The sequence below is a fragment of the Pelobates fuscus genome, chromosome 2 (assembly GCF_036172605.1).
Source record: "Pelobates fuscus isolate aPelFus1 chromosome 2, aPelFus1.pri, whole genome shotgun sequence".
NCBI classification, from domain to species: domain Eukaryota; kingdom Metazoa; phylum Chordata; class Amphibia; order Anura; family Pelobatidae; genus Pelobates; species Pelobates fuscus.
Window position 1 is genome coordinate 113707350 of NC_086318.1, and position 25808 is coordinate 113733157.

General features: G+C 37.6%; 1 protein-coding gene across 3 annotated transcripts in view; it reads left to right on the forward strand.

The window, feature by feature from the left end:
* MFSD1 (major facilitator superfamily domain containing 1) overlaps positions 1-24481 on the forward strand; it is a 32209-nt gene extending 7728 nt beyond the window's left edge. The window contains exons 9-17 of one of the 3 annotated variants that reach the window (XR_010086589.1): positions 1314-1425; positions 7177-7233; positions 7737-7893; positions 8095-8192; positions 8332-8444; positions 8950-8997; positions 9765-9825; positions 17228-17783; positions 17866-17955. Coding sequence is in view for 2 of the 3 variants with exons in the window: in XM_063442591.1 (XP_063298661.1) it covers positions 1314-1425; positions 7177-7233; positions 7737-7893; positions 8095-8192; positions 8332-8444; positions 8950-8997; positions 9765-9825; positions 20190-20295; positions 23561-23620 (812 nt within the window). In the remaining variant the exon portion in view is untranslated. Of the gene's footprint in view, positions 1-1313; positions 1426-7176; positions 7234-7736; positions 7894-8094; positions 8193-8331; positions 8445-8949; positions 8998-9764; positions 9830-17227; positions 17784-17865; positions 17956-20189; positions 20296-23560 lie in introns of those variants that run through there. The other 2 variants (XM_063442591.1, XM_063442592.1) reach the window with 2 other exon arrangements.
* Positions 24482-25808: the final 1327 nt, after the last annotated feature.

Below are 25808 nucleotides of genomic sequence, written 5' to 3' on the forward strand. Positions count from 1 at the left end.
AGTCATAGCTGGGAATTAATTATGTGTTTAGGCTATTTAATCGTGCAATATGAAACTTACTTGAAATTATTGACAAGTCATGCTTCAGAAAGTAGAGCGTATTAAGGACAGACAACTGCTTGTGTTTCTGCTTTTCAAACATTTCTTCTACAATTTAACACAGATCCTGAATTTTATATTCTGACCCATTGCACACATTTGATAATACATGTTATTAAAGAACGCTAACAGCATCATAACCACTTCAACCTACTGTATTGGTAAGGGTGCCAGGAGTGTACTGGTGTACTCCTGGTGTTTAGAATGCTTTGACAACTTACCGGGATCCTGTGCTCAAGGATCAGAATACAGGACCGCTGTCAGCTGACGATCTCAGCCAGCGACCGTAGCCCTACTTATTTCATTGGAGCCAACTGGATACTCCTGCAAGGTTTAACAAATTATAATGGGATGTTCCCATGGCGCTTTTGCCACCGTGACAGCAGTCTGTAGTAATGGTTCTTTTAAGAACTGTTTATACATATATTTAAAGTGCACTTTTGTAAGAGCAGTGCATAGATAAAAACTATTGACTCATTATATATTATATTGTGTGTGTGTGTGTATTTATGTGTGTAACAAATATATATTTAATACAATGTTAAACAAAAATCTGCACACCAGTCAAGCCATAAGACTTGCTATTCCTAAAGAAATTACAAGTTTGCAGTGATGTTACTACTACAAAGGATTCTGGGTGGGCATATGCAAATTAGTTCAACAAAGGGCACTTTAAATGTGTGTGTGTGTGTGTGTGGTTTTTGAATTAATAACAAAGGGAAATTACATCTGTAACATTGATCAACGATTTGTCCCTAGCGGGTCTTTTTATATATGTAAAATTTGTATCTTGTTATAATTTTTTTTTTTTTTATTGGAATAATAGTATACCAGCTCTTCAAGTATTCTGCTACTAGCCAGGCCCTAAACATTACTCACCAGTGCAAAATTTTTACTCTCCAACAGTGAGTGTACATTTTGAGCTCCATATACACTATTAACATATATATATATATATGTAATTTCCATATTTTATGGGATGTGTGAATGCTATAATATTGTGGCCATCAAGAATACCACAACCACAACGTAACTCTTTTATATGTAAAAATAAAATGCTTAATTGTCATTGGGTAAATGCAGAGTTTAAAAAGAAACAATGGTACATTATTATATTATTTTGTATCTTTAGCTTCGTACCAAAAGCAGTTTGAAACCCATTCTTCCTTTTTACTGTTGTGGTAGAGAATTTTAAGTGTGCTTTCATTCTACAGGTGAAGTCATTAAACTAACTGATGTCAAGGACTTCTCCCTCTCTCTCTGGCTGATATTTATGGTCTGCGTGTGTTACTACGTTGCTGTGTTTCCTTTTATCGGGCTTGGAAAGTAAGTATTCTGTAACTCTCAAAAGTAGGTATTTACTCCCTTTTTAGGAATATTGCGCCCAGGTGTGTACATGTTATATGTACTCGCTTTTTTTGAGAATCTAAATACACTTGTTATATAGGCTAGTGTGGTTTACTCTACCTTAAACAGATCTGGCCACATTTATCAGCGGATTCCATATGATGGAATTGCAGTAAAGTTTGTTCATGGTCAGATAAATAGAACTGTTCTCCTCTTCAGAATGCACTAGACTGTTGAAGGGTACATGTCATGACAATACAACTTTAATCTTAAATAAGAGTATCTATCATCTGTACATTGTGCTAGCAGAATTTCCTCCGTCAGTTCAGACTTGTACAGCAACTTGTAATTTGATTATATTAATAACATTAATGTTATTCTTTATGTAATTCTTTATTTTTGTTGTGCATAAAGATTAACATTAACAATCATGCTTGCTACGCCACAACAGCAGACATAAACATTTCAAGAGACAGGATATTATGGCATGTGATTGAAACTGCACTTTTTAATTTTTTTGAAAAGTGAGACAAGTTAAATCAAGATGTGTCAGTAAATGAAAATGCATAAGGGTTAATGAAAACATGCTTTGGAGCCTGATACTGAGTGAGTAAGTATAAGATTAGTTACGTGGCTAGTATGCAAGCTAGGTGAAGTAACACAAGATAAACATGCTGGGCTAAATACAGGCTAATTCAAGGGTGAATATATTCACTGTGGTCTGGGGTCCTCTTGAGTGTCATGCTGCCTGTTAAAGTTCACGGTCTCGTTTGTGTGGCATGGCAGGACCATGTTAGTATATGGTCGTGTTGCAATGAGTCCAGGAGGCCTTGGGTAGAGTCGCTTTCATCTGATGCATTCTTTCAGGGAACAGCAGGAGCCCATCAGTGGTCTGCTGCTGTGCAGGTGTGAGTGTGGTTCCCTTGCAAAGTCTCATGCCCTCAGATTTTTGGGGTATTTACCTGTTTTTATGTCGCGTTTGTCAGGAACTGATTCTCTGCACATCTTTCCAGCCCGGCAGTTAGGCTCCGCCCCATTTTGGGAACTTTTAACATTTATGGGAAAAAGAGAAAACCCAGAGGGGTGTCTTACAAGAAGACAACCACAAGGGTAGGAACCCAGTCCAATCTTAATGTTAATTAAGTAGCAAAAAACTTTATTAAAGTCTATTAAAAACTGGGACAGCTGAGTGATGAACAGAGTCATATAAGGAGAGAGATAATGGCATGGAAGGATGGCTTGAAATAAGCCAAAAAATGAAAAAAACCCTCACAAAAAAACGAGAGGGAGACAGTATGCTAAACCATGCAAAAATCAGGGTACAACAGCAGTAGGGGAGAGAAAAAGGGAAGGAGGGAGGAAGGGAAGATACACACTCCCAAACTAATCCCTTGCTCACTGTGCTAGCCCTTACTCTCCTAGATAACTCCTTCGTGGGTGTTCTAATCTAGACTCAGTCCACACATCTAAAGCCCCAGGTTCTATACACTAAACAAACATAAGTACAGAGTGCTAAGTGCTCAAGAAAGTGAAAACAGACTAATCCCGACGCGCATTTCGGCGTAACCGTACGCCGTCATCAGGGGTATCTGAAGAAAGGCTGTCCCCGCGGTTTATTTTATATCTGTACCTCATTAAATCCACCTGTGTAGCTGCCAATCCGGGTGCTCGAAACATTCGGCCGTTTTGCGAGTGGGGCTGAGGGGGCGTGGTATGACGCACCGCAAGCCCCGCCCCCACTAGCACGTAATGAACGGCCGGAGAATAAACGAACACGCACAGATCGGAAGAGAGGGGATTAACCCTTAGAGTGCACAGTTATCCCCAATTGACGTTATGGATAGCAATACTTTAGTTTACTGTGGTATATACTACATGTAAAAACGGAGGAAAAAAGTAATTCATAATTGTAACCCATGAGTGAATATCAAATAGCCAGATGGACAATTTTGTGAGAACCTGGCAAAAAAGAAACAGATACGGTGTTTCCACTTATGATGTATCCAACATTATCAATGAATCAATAATTGAGTATACTCCTAAACAGTGCATATACACACAGGTAATAGTCTTAAATTTAAAGGTCATAGCAAGGGATATATAATAAGGCACTCAGATAAAGGAGATTAGGTAGATAACATGCCATCAATACATGATGGAAATATAGACCAGGGGTAGCCACAAGATGTGAAATAGAAATAATAAAGAATTATATACATATATACAAGCTTAACTTTAGATATCATTATTTATCAAAATTTGGCAGTACTTTTAGATAAATGGGGAGTAGGAGAAGCCTTCATTCAGCCCCATGGGTGACAGTGTTTTTAAATGATAAATCCAAAATGCCTCCCTTTGTCTTAGTCTTAAGTCCCAATTCCCTTTTCTAGGAGGTTGTGGTATGTGTTCGAGATCCATGAATCGAATGCCTGCTGAAGAATGGTTGTGGTGTTGATGTAAATGTCTTGAGACAGGCGTCTCCAAATGTCTCCTGACAGAGTTCACGTGCTCACGTATCTTAAGTCTAAAATGACGAAACGTCTTGCCCACATATTTTAGGCCACAGGAGCAAGTCAACAAATAGATTACTCCTGTTGTGTGACAGTTGAAAAAGGAACGAGGTTTGAAATTCTTCAGATCACTACTGTCAGGGACCATCTTGGATTGTCTACTGATAAATGGGCACGCACTGCAGTGGCCGCATTGAAACGTACCCATTGGTAAGTATTTCTGAAAATAGCCAGAGGGGGAGGTGGTCGAGAGATGGCTAGGTGCTAGAATGTCTCTCAAGTTTCTACCTCTTCTTGCTGTAATCGAAGGGAATGGTGGCAGTATTTCTTTAAGGTGCTTATCAGATTTAAGGATAGGCCAGAACTTATTAAAGACATTTGACATAGTATCCCATCCTGCATCAAACGTACCAATGCAGCGTATTTTGTTTTCCTCAGTCTTACGACTCCCATCTGTAATCAGAGTTTCCCGTTCAGTATGGATTGCCCTAAGGTATGCTCTTTTTAGAACCCTATTAGGGTAACCCTTGGCCTTAAACATATGACGCAAGTCATTCGCCTTTAGTTTAAACTCTTCCATGGTAGAGCAGTTCCGGCGAAGTCTCAAGTATTGGCCTATAGGGATTCCAGATTTGAGTGGTGTGGGGTGATGACTTGACCAACATAACAGGTTATTGGAGGCCGTCTTTTTTCTATACAGAGTTGTTTCGATTTTGCCTCCAGATACCTGTAAAGTTAGGTCTAGAAAACAAAGTTTTTGACCCCCTACTTCACTAGTGAACCGTAAATTGAAATCATTAATATTAAGCAGACGTACAAATTCATTGAATTTGTCTGATGTGTCTAGCCATATTAGAAACACATCGTCGATATATCTTTTCCATTAAAAGATCTGATCGATGTAAGATTTCAGCTTTGGGTCTATCCTGATACATCTCTCCCACCAGCCAAGATGGAGATTGGCATATGAGGGCGCGCAAGACGTCCCCATAGCTGTACCAGTGGTCTGGTGGAAGATTTTGCCATTAAACAGGAAGACATTACGAGTTAGAATGAATTCAAGTAGTTCAATCACAAAATTCACATAGTGTTCAGGTAAGTCCGTTTCAAGTTTCAGCAGTTCATGGGTATGTTTGATACCAAGGTTATGGGGAATTGAGCTATAAAGGGCCTCCACGTCTAGGCTGCATAGAATAGCGTTTGGAGGTAGGGTGAGGTTGGTTAGTAGGTTCAGCATTTGTTTGGTATCTCTGAGAAAAGATGGTAGCTTCTGTACTACTGGAGACAAGATTTTATCAACATAAATGCTCGCATTTTGAGTTAAGTTGTCACAACCGGAGACAATCGGCCTACCGGTTGGATCTGTTAGCGATTTGTGCACTTTAGGCAGACAGTAAAAGGTAGATATACATGGTTGTTTTGTGCACATAAACCCAAACTCATCTAGATTGATGAGTTGATGATTAACTGCTTTTGTAAGTAAGCTTTTTAACTCAATTTGGAATTGTTTCGTAGGATCTTTAGCTAGTACACGATAAGTACTTTCATCAGATAATAATCTTTCAGCTATACGAATATAGTGGTCTTTATTGAGTACCACCACATTCCCCCCCTTATCAGAGGGTTTAAAAATCAAATTCGTATAGTTCTGTAGTTTTTTCAGAGCTAGTACTTCCTGTGAACTGAGATTACCGCTGGGGGATAGATCAAAATCCTCCATATTTATATTTTCAATTTCCCTAGTTACCATTTCAAGAAATGCCTCCAGATTTTTATAATCTTGAAAATGTGGAGTGAACGTACTCTTGGGTTTCAAATTAGTATATGGAATGTCATGATGTGTAGAACCATCCCCAGAGTTAAGTAGTTCCACAAGAGTATCAAGGCACTCCAGGTCTTTTGGTGATAGACCCAAATTTTGTTACTTAGTTTCTTTTCGTACTGCATGTTATTTATATAGAGCCAACTTCCTCACAAATAGATTAACATCCTTGGTCCAGGTGAACTTGCTAAATGTCGGAACGGGTACAAATGATAGTCCCTTCTCCAGTACGCTAAGTTCAGTTGCACCAAGGGTGGTATCTGAGAGGTTAATGACGCGCAGAGAAGACTCTTTCATTCCCTGCGTCGTCTCTGACCTCGGTATCTGGTGTGTGGACCCTAAATTAAGTCCGCTTGTCTCAGGCCTAAAAAATCCACCCCTTTCTTAAGGATACTTTTGGGTGGATTTCTAGGGGTGGGAACTTGGGACTTTTCTGTTTCCGTATCTGTTGAGTCATACTCAGATGTACTGAATTGATCAGAGTCCACTTTTGACCTCTTTTTAAAGGAACGGTAGACTCTACCTTGTTCAAAATCCTTTATGTCTCTCATGTATTTCTGATGTTTCCTCACTTTTATTATATGTGAGAATTTATCCAGATTGGATTTCAATTTTATTTCTAGTGTCTCAAATTGTGGTTCTGCTTTAAATCCCTGGACCAACTCAATTTATTTGTCCAATTCAAGTTGAACATTGGTTAATTTCATAGACTCATATTTACAGATGATATTCATAAAGGTATTTGAGCACTTAGATGCTGCCTCATCCCATTCCTTATAAAACTCTTCCATCTCAACTTGTCTTGCCGGGAAAGTCTGAACCCTTAACCCTCTAGGTATAATATTTTTGGAAATATATTTTTCAAGGGTAGAGACTTCCCAGCTTATCTTTATCTGCTGTTTGAAGAGTTTGGTTAGTTTATTGAAACTAGTATGAATATTAGGGGGAGACAGTGTTTCTAATGTGCTATCTGTACAGAAAACGGAATCAACGTCCGCACACCAGGTACTTGCATTGGGCTTATTGGATAGAAAGCCAGCCATTACAAATTTAAAAAGAGTAACAAAACTGATAAATAGTAATGATGGTGACCATTTAGGTGAATAACACCAATTTATGAAAGAGGATGTATGAAGAAGATGTTGTTTGTCTTACTGCAAGTGTAACAGCCACTGAAAACAGCACTGGTGCTCTCAGCAAGAGTCAGGGGTGTTGGAAATAAGTTAAAATATGGCCTTTTATCAGTGTTAAGGGAAGAAACACTTAATTGTATGACGTGACTCAATTCAGATAATTAGAAAACTGCAAACTTCTGTCATGGGTTTTTGATAAGCAAGTTGTTGACTAGGCCCATTGATCTGTAAAGTTGTGTGTAATATTTGTTTTCCTTCTTTTTAGGGTCTTCTTCATAGAAAAATTCAATTTTTCACCATTACAAGCAGGTGCAATAAACAGGTACTTTTTTTCCCTCCGTTTTATTTTTCCTCCTTTTTTTTTTTTTTCCCCCCTGACCTTTATTCATACTCCCAAAATCTTATTTACCAATGTGTTGAGAATGTACCTTTTGCTGCCTGCATATAATAGTCTCTATTATATTACTATTATAGATCCACCAGTCACCATAACCAGCATAATCTCAATTACGTTTTTATGGTGCCAGGAGTTCGAGTGCCATTGTACTTGTGAATATGGCATCAGTCTGCTCTTCCTGGCAACTTCTGCCAGTGGTCCGAGGCTTCAATCATGAAGCCCCCAGGCTTGGCGCCGCTGATAGTCTGTGAATGTCAGCTGAAACTCTCAGCCTATCTATAGCTCCCCATTTAGAACACTGAGTGATAAAGCTACGGGCAGTGCTGCTATATTTTTCTGCACATTTTGAATACAAAAACAAAGCAATTTGGCTTGCAGAATTTTGATGAAGATGATTTTCTTTTTGTGTGTTTTCTCACCAAATGTAGTGTGGTCTACATCATCTCAGCGCCTCTGTCACCCTTATTTGGATTTATGGTTGATCGAATTGGGAAGAACATTATCTGGGTAATGTGTGCGGTGGTAGCGACACTCTGTGCCCATATGATGTTGGCCTTTACTTTCTGGAATCCTTGGATTGCTATGGTAGGTTGTCACTGATACAATAGTTCACGTCTACCATTTTCTTCGAAAGTGTAGCATATGGTTTAGCCTTGCTGACTTCTAAATACCTTGATTTGCTTATGGCTTTTAAAGTCCTTTATCTGCCTTTAGAGAAGATACTGTTGATATTTGTATATTGTAATCAATCTGTTTTTGAAATGTGTTCATTTTTCTCACCCCTAGAGTTTACTGGGAGTTTCCTATTCTTTGTTAGCTTGCGCTCTGTGGCCCATGGTAGCTTTTGTTGTTCCAGAACATCAGCTGGGTACTGCATATGGATTGTAAGTATTACCAATCATCTTTTATTATATTTATACATTTAAGATGCTGAATCTTTTCAAGGTGTATTTAGTTTTTTTTTATATATAATCTGGCAGAGGTAATTTGTCTGATTTATTTTTTATGTTTTCTATCTTTCAGCATGCAGTCGATCCAGAACCTCGGTCTTGCTATTATTGCCATTGTTTCGGGTATCATACTGGACACTAGTGGATATCTCTTTCTAGAAGTTTTTTTTAGTGCTTGCATTTGTGGTAAGTCTTGCATGCATTGATTGCAGTTTATTGGTAATACAAATATACTGATTGCTAGACTTTAGAAAACAAAAAATGCCTACCTTTTTCCTCTGTTAGGTTAGTGAAGGAGAAAAATAGTCTTTGTGTATGAATTGAGTGAATAACCCATCTGGCAAAGTCTGACCACTCACTGGTCAATCTGATCACTTCTGGCCATGTATATCAGAGGACCAGAGGCATGTGCTATTATACCTGGCTGGTACCTTGATTGATTAGACATTAGAGCTTTTCTAATCGTCACCAAAGGGCTGGAACTCAGCAATTTCAGAAGTAGGGGATAATGGACGATTAGTCCATACTTACAGCTGCACTACCCAAAAAAGCTCATGGTGTTTTGATATACAAATTTATCTGTTTGTTTTCAATGGATTCATACAATAAAATTCTGAGAAACAAATACCTATTTTTTTTATTTTTCCCCTTATTATTTGTATGTATTTTAACACTTTTCTCTTATTCTCAGTGGCCATTATAGCAGTGGTTATGCTGTATTTTGTCAACCTTGTTAGAGGTAAGAAAAATGTTTTTCTCACTTTTTGTCTGTCTGTGCGAAGAGATTTAACAATATGCTTATGTTTTTATTATGCTTTTGTAGCTGGTGTTTCAGATTTCCATTGACATGTTGCTCGTCCACATCTGTTCCTTTGTTCACTCTTCACACTTTGCACCATTTCTTACACTGGCTTAAAGTGCCACCACTTCCTTCTGCTGACGGACTGACAAAAATTGACTATATCTATGTTATAAATGGTTTAATAGATTCTGGTCATGGCTCAGTCTTTCTTGTGTTTATGCTGTTCCAGTTGATGACCACTGTCCTCCCAAGCGCACATCTAAAATCAATATTCTAGTGGCTTGCTACATTCCTTGCTTCCTGGATCTCTATGGCATCAAACTCTTCGTGATCTTAATGATCATATTTACAAAAGTCCTATTGCTGAGCGGTCATAAATATTGCAAGTAGGAATGTGCATACTATCCTCAGCATTGTGATGTCTTTAAGCCCATACTGTATAATTTAGGACTCCAATAGCCTCTCATGCCATCGTTGCAAGCTGTTCTTCAAAGACCCCATGCCAGCAGTGTCCTACTTATTTGCCATTAGCAAATGTAAGGTCATTAAGGTGTTAAAGTAATTACACCCAGACATCACACTCTACTTGTCATCTGGTTATTCCACTGTTCCTCTTCCATTGTGTTTAGCCAGACCTAAATTCTTTTGTTGGAAGCATGTAGACTACAGTGATTTATAGATAATGTAAATGTGTTTTGTTCTAGGTGGAGATCTCAATTTATCTTCTTGGGAGAGAGCGAAACTGCTGAAGCAAGCGGCTATTGAGTAAGTAGTTTTGTTTTATGTTTTATAATGAAAAGTGTGCATATTTGCATGTTTGTCTTGCATATCATTTGAGCCTGCTGATCTAATCTGTATTATTAATTTGGCATATAATCGTACATGATTTGTCTTGGTGCTGAATCAAATCACGTTGCTTTACCCTTGGAATTGTGGTCTAGTTTTCCCTGTGCTTATTTCCCTGCCTCTCTCCATGTAGTTCTTGGAATCCTTTGCTTTGTGCTTTTGGCTTTGCCATTGATGTTTAATAATTCTGATTTAATGGACATGTCTGATCACTTGGTGGGTAACTAGTGTTTTTTTTTTTTCGTTTTTTTTAAACCGACCGGTCTGTTACTATACATAGGTCACGAGGTCATGTATTTAGACTGGAAGAAAGGAGATTTAGTCTTAGGCAAGGGAAATTTTTTTTTTTTAACAGTAAGAACAATAAGTATGGGGCATCCTCTGTCTGAAGAGGTGGTTTTATCAGTCTGTACAGATGTTTAAACAGCAACTGGATGAATACTTGCAAAAACATTTCAAAAAACATAAACAATTTCTCAACCGCAGAATGGCAGTCAAATCTTTCCTTGGACCAAGGAGCTGTTGCACCACTAATTAAAAATTATATCCCTGCTTTCAAAGGAAAGATTTGACTGCCATTCTGCGATCAAGAAGATTGTTTTTGGTTTTTGAAATTTTTGTTTTTTGAAATAGTTTGTTTTAAAATTGCAAAGCGCTTCAAACTGGGTTTTCTGCCTTCTTTTGGATCAACATAAAAAACAGATGTGAGGATGGCTGAACTTGATGGCACATGTCTATTTTCAGCCTATGTAACCATGTATGTTTAGCTAGAGATGCTAGAGATCAGGATGATGCTTTTGTAGTATTCTCTCCCAGAATCTGTACTACTTTTCTCTATTTCTGATCTAGTGTTTTTTTTTTTTTTTTATAAACAAAAGACAAAGTAGGGACAACTGTCTTCTGTATATATCCTACGCCTGACATTTTCTGACACAATGAGGATCTTAAAGGATCACTATAGTGTCAGGAAAACAAAGCGGTTTTCCTTACACTATAGTGCCGTGAGGGAGCCCCCACCCTCAGGGTCCCCCTCCCGTGGCACTGAAAGGGTTAAAACCCCTTCAGCAGCTTACCTTATTCCAGCGCAGGGCTCCCTCGGCGATGGTGACCTCTCCTCCCCTGCCGACGTCAGCTCCCCTGTCCAACGTCATCAGAGCCGAATGCACATGCGCGGCAAGTGCTCCACGCGCATTCAAAGTGTCCATAGGAAAGCATTTCTCAATGCTTTCCTATGGAGGCATAACATGCCTCCAGCGTCGCAGATGCGCCTCTAGTGGCTGTCCGGAAGACAGCCATTAGAGGCTGGCTTAACCCCAAATGTAAACACAGCAGTTTCTCTGAAACTGCTAGGTTTGCATCTGAAGGGTTAAAACCTGAGGGACCTGGCACCCAGACCACTTAATTGAGCTGAAGTGGTCTGGGTGACTATAGTGTCCCTTTGAAACAGGAAATGGAGCTGATTTAAGCTCCTTCTTTGGTCAACGAAAGTCAAGTGTAGTAAAAATACATCGGACAAAGTAGTCCCTTTATCTTAAAGAAAACTAGATCAGAAGTAACAAAAAAACAAACAGATTCTGAGAGAGGTAGAGGAAACAATAGGATAGAGGTAAGTTTGGCATGATGGTGCCGTTTCAAATAATATATTATTTAATAATTACCAACCCTGAAAGTTTACAATCCTATTTAGGATGGGACTCAAGTACTTAAAGGGACACTCCAGACCTTTAAATCACTTTGGTTTGCTGAAAGGCTTTGTGTACAGTGTGCCCTTTATTTATTTTAAGCAGACAACCGGTCCTGTTACTTCCGGTTTGCTCTTGGCTCAATAGGGCTAAACTCAACGGGCAGCAATTGCCCAGATCACTTGGCTTGCGAAGACTTCATTGAGCTGCATTGGAAAGTCTGTAATTGGACAGTGTCAAAGTCTGGGCGGGGTTAGAAGAGGAGGGCTTGTAAAGGCAGCAGACAAGCAGGTTTTTCAGGCTGTTTTTAGATATAACCCCAATGGAAAAAATACACAATTAAATGCACGTTTTCATTTGGGGTATAGCTACAAACCAATGATTGTTTTAAAACCTTTTTTGGCATTTGTACATTGGAGTGTCCCTTTAAAGGGCTGAGATGATCAGCTCATGCCCACAGCATATCACCGGCTAACCTTTTCTCATACAGCAGTACAGGGAGGAAGGAAGCTGGCTGGCAGCTGTGTCCGGCGTTTTTATAATCTCTGAAGATAAGGAGCGCAGACACTCTTGCCCCCCTAACCACTTAAATCTGCTTCCTGTAATCTCACATTTTCTAAATCACGGAGATACATTTATACCAAGGCTAGTATATGCAAAGGCTTCTTGTTGAAGGAAACATGATCTAAGATAACCGGGTGTTAAGTGTATATCTTGCTTTCCTGTGAGGAGTTAAACATTTGCTTGTGAGCTATGATCAGATAAAAAAAAAAAACCTGCCATATTTTGACTTTGTGGCTTTGGGTAACCCATACATTCTTTACACTGGATTTATGGAATATTTGGTTATCTGCAGTCTTTCATGTGACTTCATTAATCCACTCATTTGGATATTCAGGAAAATGCATAGTTCTCTGGGAGACCAGCTTGGTAGTTGCATTTTTCTTATTTATTCTTGTCATTGAGGTCATTGACAATTTTTACAATTTAATCATTTTATTTAACAAAAATGTTTACCAATTCAGTGAACATGCCAACCATATGTTATGGAAACATTTAAACAAGCTAGGGTTTTATCATAGAGGGAGGAAACCCTACAAATATGTGTATACAAGACGTTGCCTTATTTTTTTTCCCCTTAAATTTTGGTCTCATTTTTCCCACTCTTGTCAAATAAAAGCAACTCACTTGGGGTTATTTACTAAAGTGAGAAATGACAGAAATTCTAGGTGATTTTCTTATTTAAGAAAAAGTTAATGACCTGGAAGCACAACAGACTTGGAGAATTTTCCCAGCTCAGCTACTTTGGCCACAATGACTGTTGGAATTTCACTGAAATTCCAACTAAATAGTCAAAATATATACTATGACAAAGTAGTGACTACTTTCTCCTGTATATTCTCTATGCCAGACAAAACGTAACAAAAGATGGAGCTACCACTTCAGGTTTTGTCATTTCTGCCAAGCGCCACTAGTGACTGAAAGAAGGCATTGCCTATGGATCTGTTGCACTTTTGCGCATGTGCGAGAGTACAAACTCTGTGTGCTCTTGGCAACTGAAGTGCCAGCAGCTGAGGAGGACTGAACTGACGAAGATGGATGTGTCCTCAAGGGACAACTTCAGGTAAGTAAGCTCATCTTTCCATGCACCCTGCAGTCAACATCGGGCTTTTTGCAGAATATGCAAATACCCCAGATGGTGAAAGAGCCACTTTACGTAAAGAATTCTGATCTTTGTCACAAAAAATTTAAAGGGACCCTCCAGCCAAGCCTCTTTACTCACCTGGTTCTAGCGCCGGGAGCCTCGTGAAGCTGCGCCCCCCTATTTCGTCGCACATGCACACATACTTCAGAGTGCGGCATTTATGCCGCCCTCTGAAGTCCTTAGCGCACTACCGCGCATGCTCGCGGTGTGTGCGGCCGCGAGCTGAGCTGAGTGACAGCTCAGCTCGCGATCTTTGTCCATCCCCCTCCTCTGCTGACAGGCTGGAGAGAGAAGGCGCGCACACAGTGCCTTCTCTCTCCTGCACACGTCAGACGTATTTTAATATGTCTGACGTGTACAGGGCCTTTTTAGGGCCCTGCATGATAGGAAGTCCCTCTGGTGGCCGTCTGAGTGACGGCCACTGGAGGTATTCCTATCAATCAATGTAAACACTGTATTTTCTCCGAAAATACAGTGTTTACATTAGATTGCCTGTAGGGAGCTATAGATCATACCTGAACAACTACATTAAGCTGTAGTTGTTCAGGTGACTATAGTGTCCCTTTAAATTATAGAACTGCTTATAAGCCATTCATCACTAAATATATTTCACTGTTTCTTCTTGACACAGTATACCCCAGTAACGTTCAAATATGACTGCTACCAGGGAGTTTAATATATGGTTTTATCAGAATTGGAGCAAATGCTATGTAGGTATAAATTAATTTCTAATGTAAGATTATGGTTTAAGTATATATATATATATATATATATATATATATATATGTATATATGTATATATATATATATATATATATGTATATATGTGTATATATATGTGTATATATATATATATGTAACATTATATTCCACTATAGAAGGCATAGTAAATTTAGCTTTTTAGGATGGGATGCTTGTTTCAGATTGATGCGTTTTTGGTGTAGAAGTTTTTCTAGTATGTCTACATAAACCGATATCAGGTTAGTTTACTGATTTCTGACTATGCTGTTGTAATACAGAACGTTTTAGTACCAGAATAAATTGTAATGATTAGAACAACTTCTAGAACTCCCACCATCTGATCATCCACGATCGTGTTGACTAAATTGTTGTATGTGCTTTGCATTAACTTTTATTTATTTTTGCATACACTCTTGGCGGCTGTTACCTGCTTTCCCCGCTCTGTCTTTCCATAGCAAGTGTAAAAGATGTTTTATGTAATGAATGTAAGGCCTTGTTCTTTTTCAGCTGGAATTGTCTATGTGGAGATCCATAAAGTTAGTCTTCTGTTAGAAATAAGTTTTAAAAAAAAAGTTAATATGACCGTTTTGGCTAACCAACAACTTTAGCTTTAGCTTAGAGAAAGTATGAGCATTTTGTATCTCCTGCACGGTTTATTGAACTTTAAAGGGACACTCAATGCAACGCAACAACTTTAACTTAATGAAGCAGTGTTGAGTAGAGATTTTTCCCATGCAGTGTCACTGCTCAATTCTCGGCCATGTAGGCTTTAAATCAGTTTTGCTTCTGTCCATACAGCCCTAGTCACACCTCCTTTGGCTGTGACTCCCAAAGCTTGAATGAAAAAATATGTAATTTTCAATCAGATCGTTACTTTAGAGGTTTTTATCCCCTGCTCTGTAAATTGAATTTTAATGACACACGAGGCTCCTGCAGGGTCTAGAAGGCTATCAACAGAGTAGACTATAAGAAATTAAACAGACCGTAATTAAGGCAGTTTAAACATTAGATCTCTCTTTACAGTAAGTGTTAGGAAGGCTGTGTAAGTCACATGCAGGGAGCTGCGACGGCATAAGCAAAGTAATTTAATTCCTAAATGGCATTGAGCAGTGAGTCTGCAGGGGCATCATCTATACACCAAACCTGCTTCATTCAGCTAAAGCTGTATTTGTGCCTATAGTGTCCCTTTAATCCTTCCATGTGAAACATTGCCATTTTTGTAGCAACTGCAATGTTTACGTTGCAGGGTTAAATTCAATTGTAGTAGCTGTCATGGGTGCCAAGTCCTCCAGAACCAAATGAAACTCCATTCTGGTATTAAATGGTATTATAGCAGCATTTTATTGGAGAACTGTGGTGTTTGGCCGCTCATTCGTATCTCCAATTCAGTGCTTCTCTATGAGGATAAGCATTTTGGATAATTCCAGCAGACATGCTGACGTCTTTCAAGCCAGAGGGGGCAGATGCAGTGGCAGAGTGTCTGCGCTGGAAACGATGTAAGTAATCATTTAAAGGGACACTCCAGACCCCTGAAGCACTTTGCATGAAGTGTGTGTTCTCTCTTGGGACTTTTGTAATTGATACAACCCCTGGCTGTCAGACAACCCATTCTCAGAACACATGTCTTGCAAAGACTTTTCATTCGCTGTATTGGGAAGTCTGTGATTGGACAGCCACAGAAAGCTATGGCAAAAAAACACATTATTATAGTGGATACATATTTTCATTTGGGGAACATCTACCAAACACTGATTTTTTTTTTTTTGGGGGGTGTTTGGCAGCAGGGTGTCCCTTTAACTTTTTTTTTACTAGCAAAGAGAGATGGTTAAAAGGTAACTTGTGGTCTAAAAGGGACTTCTAGATGCTTGTGGCTCTCTAACTTTCTGATGTGTGCAGCTGCAGTCCACTGGTGGAAGCTCAATATTGGTGTAAACAATCCTATTTTTCATGTAGCCAAAATACGAAATGGATAGTGTTGGCTTATCCTATCGGTTTATTCACTAAAGTCCTAGTTGTAGGAAACTGACGTCTGTATGGCAAAATTAAAGCTAAAATAAAGGAAAATAATCTCCACTTCAGCTATATAGTCACAGCTTAGCGATTTAAGCTTTAATGGTGCCATTTCAATGTCACATGTGAACTTCAGTGAATAAACTCTTTAGGAATTCCTTCTGAAACAATATTTCTTCCATGTAGACTTCGTAAATCTATAGATCAGAAACACTGCAACCTTATACATCAGAAAGAAGCCAATCAACTGGAGCATTTACTTATTAAAGTGTTGGTTGCTTTGTCATTTATAGACTTAAAGAGGCACTCCAGGCAGCAAAACAACTTCATCTAACTGAAGTTCTTATGGTGCCAGGAGGGCCCCAGATGCACTCCCTCCTTACCTTACGAACAGTTTAACCCCAATGTTGCCGCAAGTGCCAATATCATCTCCACAGGGGACTGTTAGCCAGTATTAAAAGGCATAAGCCATTTTAAGATCTTTTAAAATGGCTGTGACTGTTGTAATGTAGCATATATTAAAGGAACACTAAACGGTCAGGAATACAAACATGTATCAGAAATTATCTCAGCCAATCACAATGCTCTCTCATAGGAAAGCATTGGATTGGCTCATATCGTCAGTTCTGATCTCGGCAAAGCGGGTGGGAGCAGACCCAAACTCTGCCCTAGCTAATCAGCATTTCCTCATAGAAATGCGTTGAATCAATGCATGTCTATGGGGAATGTACTGCATCTCCATGCAGAGCGTGACGACGCTGAACATCAGTGCTCCACATTGTGCAACACTGACCCACGAAGCACCTCTAGTGTCCGTCTTAAGTGTTGGCCACTAGAGACCTTTCCAGGCTGTAATGTAAACACTGCTTTTCTCTGAAAAGGCAGTGTTTACATGAAAATGCCTGAAGGGATTGATTATACTCATCAGAACAACTACATTAAGCTCAAGTTGTTCTGGTGACTATAGTATCCTTTTAACATACACTACAATTCATCAAAGTGGAACCTCACACTAGTTATCATTTAAATGTGCTTTAATAGGTGTAAAGGATGTACATTTTAGTTAAAAAATAAATATACATTTATATATGTATGTCTCTTAATGCAAATTGTTCTGTTATCTAGATTAGTGTCTATAGAAGTACAAGTTATAACTTTTATATTTCACAACAATGTTTTGCAGAGATGAAATTTGAATAGCAAATGTCTACCTCAAGTATGCAGAATACGGGCAACAACATGTCAACTCGAAGAGTCTTAATGTCTTCTGAGCTTGATTACAAATAGCTATATGCATGTTTAACAACCTGTTTTAAACTACGTGTACAGTAAGACTGTATTTTGGCTGATGGTAATTAAGGACCTTTCGGTACAATAATCATGCATCTTTTTTATTTTATGTATGTTTTTTTTTTTATTTCTGTCAATGACATGATAGTAATGGATCTTTTGGTACATAACAGCATATGTAATTTTATATAGAAGATTATGAAAACAAAAAATATCTACAAATTTTAGGTAGTTCGTATGTTTGTCTTTAACTTGATCATGTAATAGTTTTCATTACTTATCTATTTTCTGTTTAGTAGAGAATTGTTTGCGATTTTATAGCACTTGACTTTGAAGAAAAAACATTACTAATTTAGACAGCAGCTTTAATTTGTGAAAATTATATATTTTTTATTTAAGCCTGCTATAAGGATTGTAATTCTGTCTTGCACGTAACTGCTTTGTTGGGGGTTGATTTCTTTCTTTCAATATTGGCTATATGTGTATATATATTTTTATATATTTCTGGAGGGCTTTAGTTACTGATCAGAGTCCTTTGTCTGCTTTGATAGCAGAGTGCAATGTTCAGAGTGTCCGTGCTGTTTAACATACTGTATTCCGGCAAAGCAAAAACAAGCCATTATTTAATTTTTTTTATAACAAAAGTTTACTCATACCTTAAGGGTATTGGTTAGTTTTTTAAGCGCTCTGTCGCTTTATGAGGTCTTTGCATATTTTGCAAAGACTCCAGATGGTGACTGCTCTGCTTGCCTTTCAGATTGCGGGCAGATTGCGGGGTTGGGGAGTCCTTTTTTGTCTTAATAAATCCCAAAGTTATCTATCAGCCGCACTTATAGGTTATTGAAAATGTTACAACTTTTTTCCCTTGCTTTTTACTTTTATATTTGTAAGCACTTATTTTATCTTTTTTTTCTCTCTCTCTCTCCAAATGTCCTTTATTTAGGGTAATAAGGGTGCATGTTGCCCCATAATTTAGCCATTCTGTTAGAACGTGCAAAATGCCGCTGTTATTGTAAAAAATGCTGGGTGATTTTAATATAAAAATAGATTCCATTTGCATCAAAGAGAGTAATTGTTCACTGTGTCGTGCCTAAAGAAATCATAAAGGGAAAAGTAAACTCTTGTGTGTGACACAATACTAATGCCGTGACATATTTTATCCTGATTTTATGGTTTTGTTAGTCTGAATGATTTGTGTCATATATTCTGTTTTGCTTTTGACCTTACACCTGCTGGTTATGACATTTCTTACTTGCTGTTATTTGATATGTACATTTAGGAATAATGACTTTTCCCCCAATGAGGTTCCCTTTATTTAAGGTACTTACTTGTTCCTGGCTTAGATCCTTTTGATATGGTCTATTCCAGGTATAAAAAAACATTTGCATAACATATGTTTTTTTATGCCGTGAAAAAAATGGAAGCGCTGCAACTCTGTCATTTTAATGATTCTTTAAATACATCCAAATATTGACCTGCCAAGACAATTAATGTTGAAACATTGAATGGTCTACATTTGGATGTGTTATGTCTTCTACATTGAATTAAAGTTGCAGTGTTTCCATTTCCTCATGACTCGTGGTTGTGATCTAAAGTTTGTAGTCCTTTAATACTGTTGATACACCGGGAGACGAGTAGCAGTCCTGTGTTCACTGTCTTCATATATATTGTGTGTATATGTTATGGCTTGGGTGACCACTGTCATTGGATCTGAACAACAAATCATGTTTTCATTAGGTCCTAAAAGTTGCACAAATGGCTCTGTCATATAATCTGTTCAAATGACTTCCATGATGGTTATACATGTGAGCTTACCTGAAGAGATCCAGATATGTGTTTTCTTTACATAATGTGGATTTGCATTCATTGACTAAAAACCCATACTGCAAGTTATGATTGTAGTCTTCACGTTTGTCATAGAACTGTCTGAATAGTCCTGTAAAATCTTTGCTATTATCTAGTTGACCCTATGGTTTCCTCTTGGGTTAGTTAAACTTTCTTTTAGCTTATTTAATGATCAGGTAACAAAATGATTTCAGAACAGTATAGCCATCCAGTCTGCTGAGTAAATCCCCCTGGTAAAAAAATATGGTCTAATTTGTATGGCTGTTCTGGCTTATACAGTTTGTTTTCCCGTTGACTGCAATGTCTGGCTTAATACACCGCTTGGGGTCATCTATTTGGTTTATGACACTCACTCATTGTGTTTGTTTTAGTATTTTTTTTTTCTTTTTTTAATTTTGATTTATAATGATTTGCTCAGGGATAGTTTTCATGTGAACCTTTATAAACTTGAAGCATGTAGTTTAATGCAGATACGCATGTACTTTATCTAACTTGACATAGATAAATTGTGCCACATTTTAAACCATTTTGGAGAGTAGACATTTAGTAGTTTGTTTTTCTTGTTGTTTTTATGAAAGAGTTGTCTGAAATTTAATGAACCATGCATTTAAATCTAAAATTTACAGTATTTGTCTTTTGAACTGTTAAAAAGCACTTAATGTCTCAACAAATTTTGTCACTTTGTTTTATAAAAGTAATATACTACAGAAATGTACTGTTTTTGTTGGTCTTTCACTGTTAACTTTTTATGACATAGTGATTATATTAATTTTTTATTGATCCTGTTTCCTGGACTTTAATAATAAAAAAAATAAATAATAATAAATTACTAAATAAACATTTGGCGAAATAAATGATTTGTTGTGTGTTTTGTTGAGCTTTCTTCTCAATAACAGTCAGTTTTAATAATTTCTTGTTTGGTTTGTCAGTGTTTTTTATTGGACAGTGACTCTTATTTGAGAAGTTCAATCCATTGAATGTGATTTATTTATTTTTTTCTGTATTCACAGGGCTGAGAAGGACAGGCTGCGACGTGAAAGTGTTGACTGGAATAGGATTCGTCCAATGTCTGCCTTTGCTGTGAGAGTTAGATATCTTTCCAGGCTTGGAGCAATGGTATGTATAAATACAGAGTCTTTTTAAAAAATATATTCAGGGTTATTCACTAAAGTAAGAATTCAAAGTCAATTTCAAATTTAGGGTCTAAATAACCAAAATGGAAAAATTCTCTAATTCAGCTATGCTTTCAGTTTGGCTACTCTGAATTTGAAATTCACTTTTTCACTTTATTTATTTTTTATTTTTATTTTTTTTACTGCGAATACAATGCAAGCAGAATCGGCTCATACCTCTCCCAAGCCAGGAAGAGGCTTCTTCAACCAGTGGCCTTTTATTCTGACTTTTTTTCATAAGTTGTTCTTGTTCCTTGCACAACTTGGGTGGATTTTGGATGTTGAAGGAGGAAGTAACATTCTTTATTTGATGTTGCTGGGAGAGGGATGGGCAATGTTAGAGTTGCAGCTATATTTACAAATAGAAATCGAAATGCTAGACGTGCTAAAATAGTGTGAGTGGGGGACAAAATGAGAAAACAATCCCTCGCCACCCAAATCTCTAGTATATTACAAAAACCCAGTGGTTTAAGAAAAGATTATTGATGCAGCTTCACACCTGTGTGTTGGACCCTCTCACCAGCACCATCAAAATTACCAGTTATATATATATATATATATATATATATATATATATATATATATATATATATATATATATATATATATATATATACACACACATACACACACACACACAACAGTGGAGCGGCAACTTCAAATTTTCTTTGGATATCTGGTTTAGATGCCAGTAGGTGAGTGTATGCAGCCGGACGCCACTACTCACAAGTGTTTTGTTTTCCTGTGGAACAATCTCTGCGTGCTGGACAAGTGCAGGCTCCAAGCGAGTGATCGTATAGCTAGTTGGGAGAATATACCGCCGTTACTCCGATATTGAAAATTGCGAGTCTGAAGTAATGGCGTCACTACATCTACGCGTTTCGCAGTAGGCTTCCTCAGGACGTCCGGATCACGTTCAGATCTTAAAATAATTGCAAACACTTTTTTTTTTCCTGAGGACATACTATTATCTTAAAGGACCACTATAGTGCCAAGAAAACAAACTCGTTCTGCTGGCACTATAGTATTAATAGGTCCCCCCCCACCCTCATGGCCCCCTCCTGCTGGGCTGAAGTGGGAGGAACGGTTTAAAAATCTTACCTTTCTCCAGCGCCGGGCTCCCTCGGCACTGGGGACTCTCCTCCTCCTTCTAATGTCATCGGCTGAATGCGCATGCACGCCAAGAGCCGCGCGTGCATTCAGTCAGTCCATAGGAAAGCATTTCTCAATGCTTTCCTATGGACGCTGGCGTCTTCTCACTGTGAGAATCACAGTGAGAAGCGCAGAAGCGCCTCTAGCGGATGTCAACGAGACAGACACTAGAGGCTGGATTAACCCTATTGCAAACATAGCAGTTTCTATGAAACTGCTATGTTTACAGCAGGCAGGGTTAACCCTAGATGGACCGGGCACCCAGACCACTTCATTAAGCTGAAGTGGTCTGGGTGCATATAGTTGTCCTTTAATATTAAAGTAGAACTTTGTCAAATCCCAGTCCTGCCTCTGTGAAATATCTGCATACTTAAGTAAATCTTTGAATTTTGCACATTTCCCTTTTTAATAGATGTAAAAAAGCAAATGTAAAGTATTATTTATATTGTACAGAAACAAAGCTTGTTTTTCTTGCAATATGAGCTATCTTCCGCAATTTGCCTTTATTATCCCGCATTTTGCACAAGGTGTTTTTCAGTGTAAAGCATTGTTTAGGCCTTGTCTTTATTTTTTTTGTTTTTTGCTTCCCAAGCACTACCAAGCCTTAATAGCAAACCAGTAACCAACCTCATGCTGATGATTTGCATGAACAATGAAACAGCTGTCCATGAGTGGTTCACTAGCTTTGCATCTTTTCCCAAGTTGTGTATACAGCAAACACAGACTCAAAGGAATCCATGTTTAAAATGGAATGAGGCAAAATTGGGATTCTTTGTAAAACTAATTTGCATTTGCCCACCCAGAATCCTTTGCGGTGGTAACATCACTGCAGATTTGTGATTTTTGTGGGAAAGGCAAGTCTTAAGGCTTGACTGGTGTGCAGATTTTTGTTTAACATTGCATCAACTATCCACAGACTATAGGTGGAAGGGGTTTTCAATCACAATTTTTTCCCCACCATAGCCTTTTTGTTTTTTAAATTAAGCATATATTAAACATGTTACTCTTTAAATAAAAGGAATAGAACTGTGTGATCGGGGAAAGATGAAACATGAGAGACTTTGCTTCCAGCAAGTTTGGTGTTGTAGCTTACTGATTACTTGCTCTGGCCTATATATCCTTGACCCTTTTTGTTGCCAAAGTGTGTTTTGCTCTAAGAAGGGAAGCTCCTGGGAAACAGATCTGTAAGTGGCTGACCTGCATCATGATTTTGTGCCCCATTATGTGTAATTGCTTTATTACTAAAGACTTTCCTTTTCAAAAGGGATGTAGAACACACAGATGGCTATGACCTTTCAAAACAGAATTTAGTTTAACAGAAACAAGGCATTTAGTGACTTCTCTAATAGTGAGAATATGGAGCATTTTCAGCAAACTATCTTCTTTGGATTTTATTAGAGTACGGTGTAGAGTGTCGGGAATCAGAAGTGAATTTCAAATTTAAGCAAAAATAACCAAACTGGAACAATTTAGTTTTTTTTCTTTTTGTTTGTTTATGTTTTTAAATTCACCTTTTTTCACTTTAGTGAATTACCTTACCAAACCATGTATTCACAAGTGTAATGTGTATGTATAAAACACACTCTTATTTTTCCATATTTTCTGCAGATCTATTAAACATTTGCTATTTACATAAAGTACAAATACGTAGAGAGAGAGAGATATATATATATATATAGTTTTGTGGTAATTATAGGTAGGTTAATGTATTAAAGGGACACTATAGGCACCTAGACCACTTCATCTCATTGAGGTGGTATGGGTGCACTGTCCCTGTCTGTTTAACCCTATAATCTAAAACATCAGAGAAACTGCTATGTTTACATTGCAGGGTTTAGTCCAAATCTAGTGGCTGTCTAATACGTTAGGGAGAGAGACACTATTGCATTAGGAATACAAGTTTGTATTTCTAATTCTGTAGTGTTTCTTTAAAGATCCAAAAATGCAAAATTGCCAGATATTGAACAAAAAAGGATATATTCATACATGTATTTTATAAAACGCCTCTTCTTGTTTATTCTTACTAAAGATTAATATTATTTCCTTTTCTTCCGTAGCTGCCGGACCATTTAACCAGCCATCAATCGGCACTGAGCCACAGGAGTGTTCTGAAATAATGTTTTACCCAGGGAATGGTACTCATCGATGTCATATGGTTTACATAGCACATGGTTTTTCAAACCTCCTATCTTGCACATAGGGTTTATATAAAATCATGTGTATACTCTGTGTCCACTATTCTACACAATACAAATCATGTGAAGAAACTTGGTAGATTTGTAAGTGGAATATTATTTTTTTTCTATGGCAAATTGCACTACGACATCTAATATTACCTTTTCAAGCTGTTTTCTGTTGGTAGCATCACCTTCACCTTGGATGTGTGATGCCATTGTGTAGCAATATTAACATTCTAATCTAAAATCCAACCATTTCATTGTCATGTAATAACACATTGGAAATCCAATAGTGTAAAAAAATTAAAAAACTTTCTTACAGGGATAAACCAGATGTTAGATTTTAAGAATCTGTTTCTCTGAGTTACCAATTGCAATAGAATAATCTAATGTTATAAGCTAGACACTATATGGTAAATATTGTATTAAAACTGAAATGTCATAAAAAAATGCAAATGGGCAAAACTAGTATAAATGCTTATACATAATGCTTTATACTAAATACCCGGTGTCTGAGCAGAACTTTAAAGTGGACTTGTCACTTCCTATGTTTATATAATGTTATGTTTACTTATCCCTCTATATAAAAAAATGTGTATGAGGTGTAAAAATGAAATATAGATATCCCCACCTCTTTATCCAGCTATTGGGTGCCTCTATATAAGCTATTTCCTTTGCACCTGGCAGTCAGCTTAGTGAAAACCTACAGAGAAGGTGAGAAATTAAACAATATTTCTGTTTCACCTTTTCATTGCCTTGTCTGAATGGGATTATGACATCCTTTGCTAAATCTATAATATATATATATATATAAAAAAAAAAAGGTTTACACAGGTTATGGGTGATTTTCAATATTTTATTTAGTGGTGTAAAATTCAGAGAAGCTGCAGTTCCTCTTTAACACCCCTTTTAAATTAAGCTTTAAAAGGCTCCTATAGAGCTCTTAAAAACCCCGTTTTCCTGGTACTATAGGGTTAATAGGTCCCTCTCCCGCTGGGATGTAGGGGTTAAAAACTCTTTCAGCCACTTACCTTAATCCATTGCAGGGCTCCCTCGGCGCTGGTGACCTCTCCTCCCCCTGCCTTCGTCAGCTCCCGAGTGGAGCCGCATTCAAACCTGCCCATAGAGAAGCATTACTCAATGCTTTGCTATAGGGATCTTATTTGATGCTGGACTCCACGAGCCATCCAGTGTGCGTTCTCGTTGGTCTTTGAATGGTGCAAGATTTTTAAAAACTATTTTTTTGTGTATTCCAGTGCCTTATGATGGTGATTATGATAAAACAATTGATGGTAGCATAATGGGATAATGAACATGATTTCAGCAAGCATATCGTACCAACTGAAGCATGTGTAAGGGCTCTGCTTGTACATACTACATTAAAATATATATATTTTTTTTGATCCAGTACCATCACACACACCAACACACACACACACCCTCCCCCCCCCCCCCCCCCCCCCAATAAAAATATCGCTGCTTCGTTTTGTATGTGCCATGATTTTTCATTGGAATGTGGTTTTCTTTATAGTTCTAAATTCAGGTATTAGCATATTTAGAAATGGTTTTGGCGAAAAAGGTCAGGTGCACATGCTGTGACTCACACGGTGATGCACCTTATATTAACGTGCCAAAGTCGGTTGCTGCCAAAGAAACTTCGTATGCTGGATTTATTGCAGGTTAGATAAATTGTAATCACTTGTTACATGTTTTTGTTATGATTTTAGAACAAAATATCAAATGTGAAAAAGTTTTGTATGAAAAAATTGCACACTGTATTATTACACTAATTGTACTTTTATGATTGTCGTTTTTTTGTAGCAGGGCTTGTCATGATTAAAGATTGTGAAATAGAGGTAGTAACTACAGGTTTAACATGTGCTAAGACCAACAAGTTAACTTAAAGTACGGATTATTTATACGTTTATTCCAAAAATTTTATCTGGATTTTACCTTTATTTTTATTTTTTTTTCTTATCTATTCTCGGAACACTCATTTCATTAATGGCATTATAAAACACTGCACACATACTGTATATTCTTCTAAACACAATGTAATAAATTTAAATGTCAAGTGTGTCGCATATTTGTTTTATAGTGACCCAATAAGCTGTATTGCTTAACATCT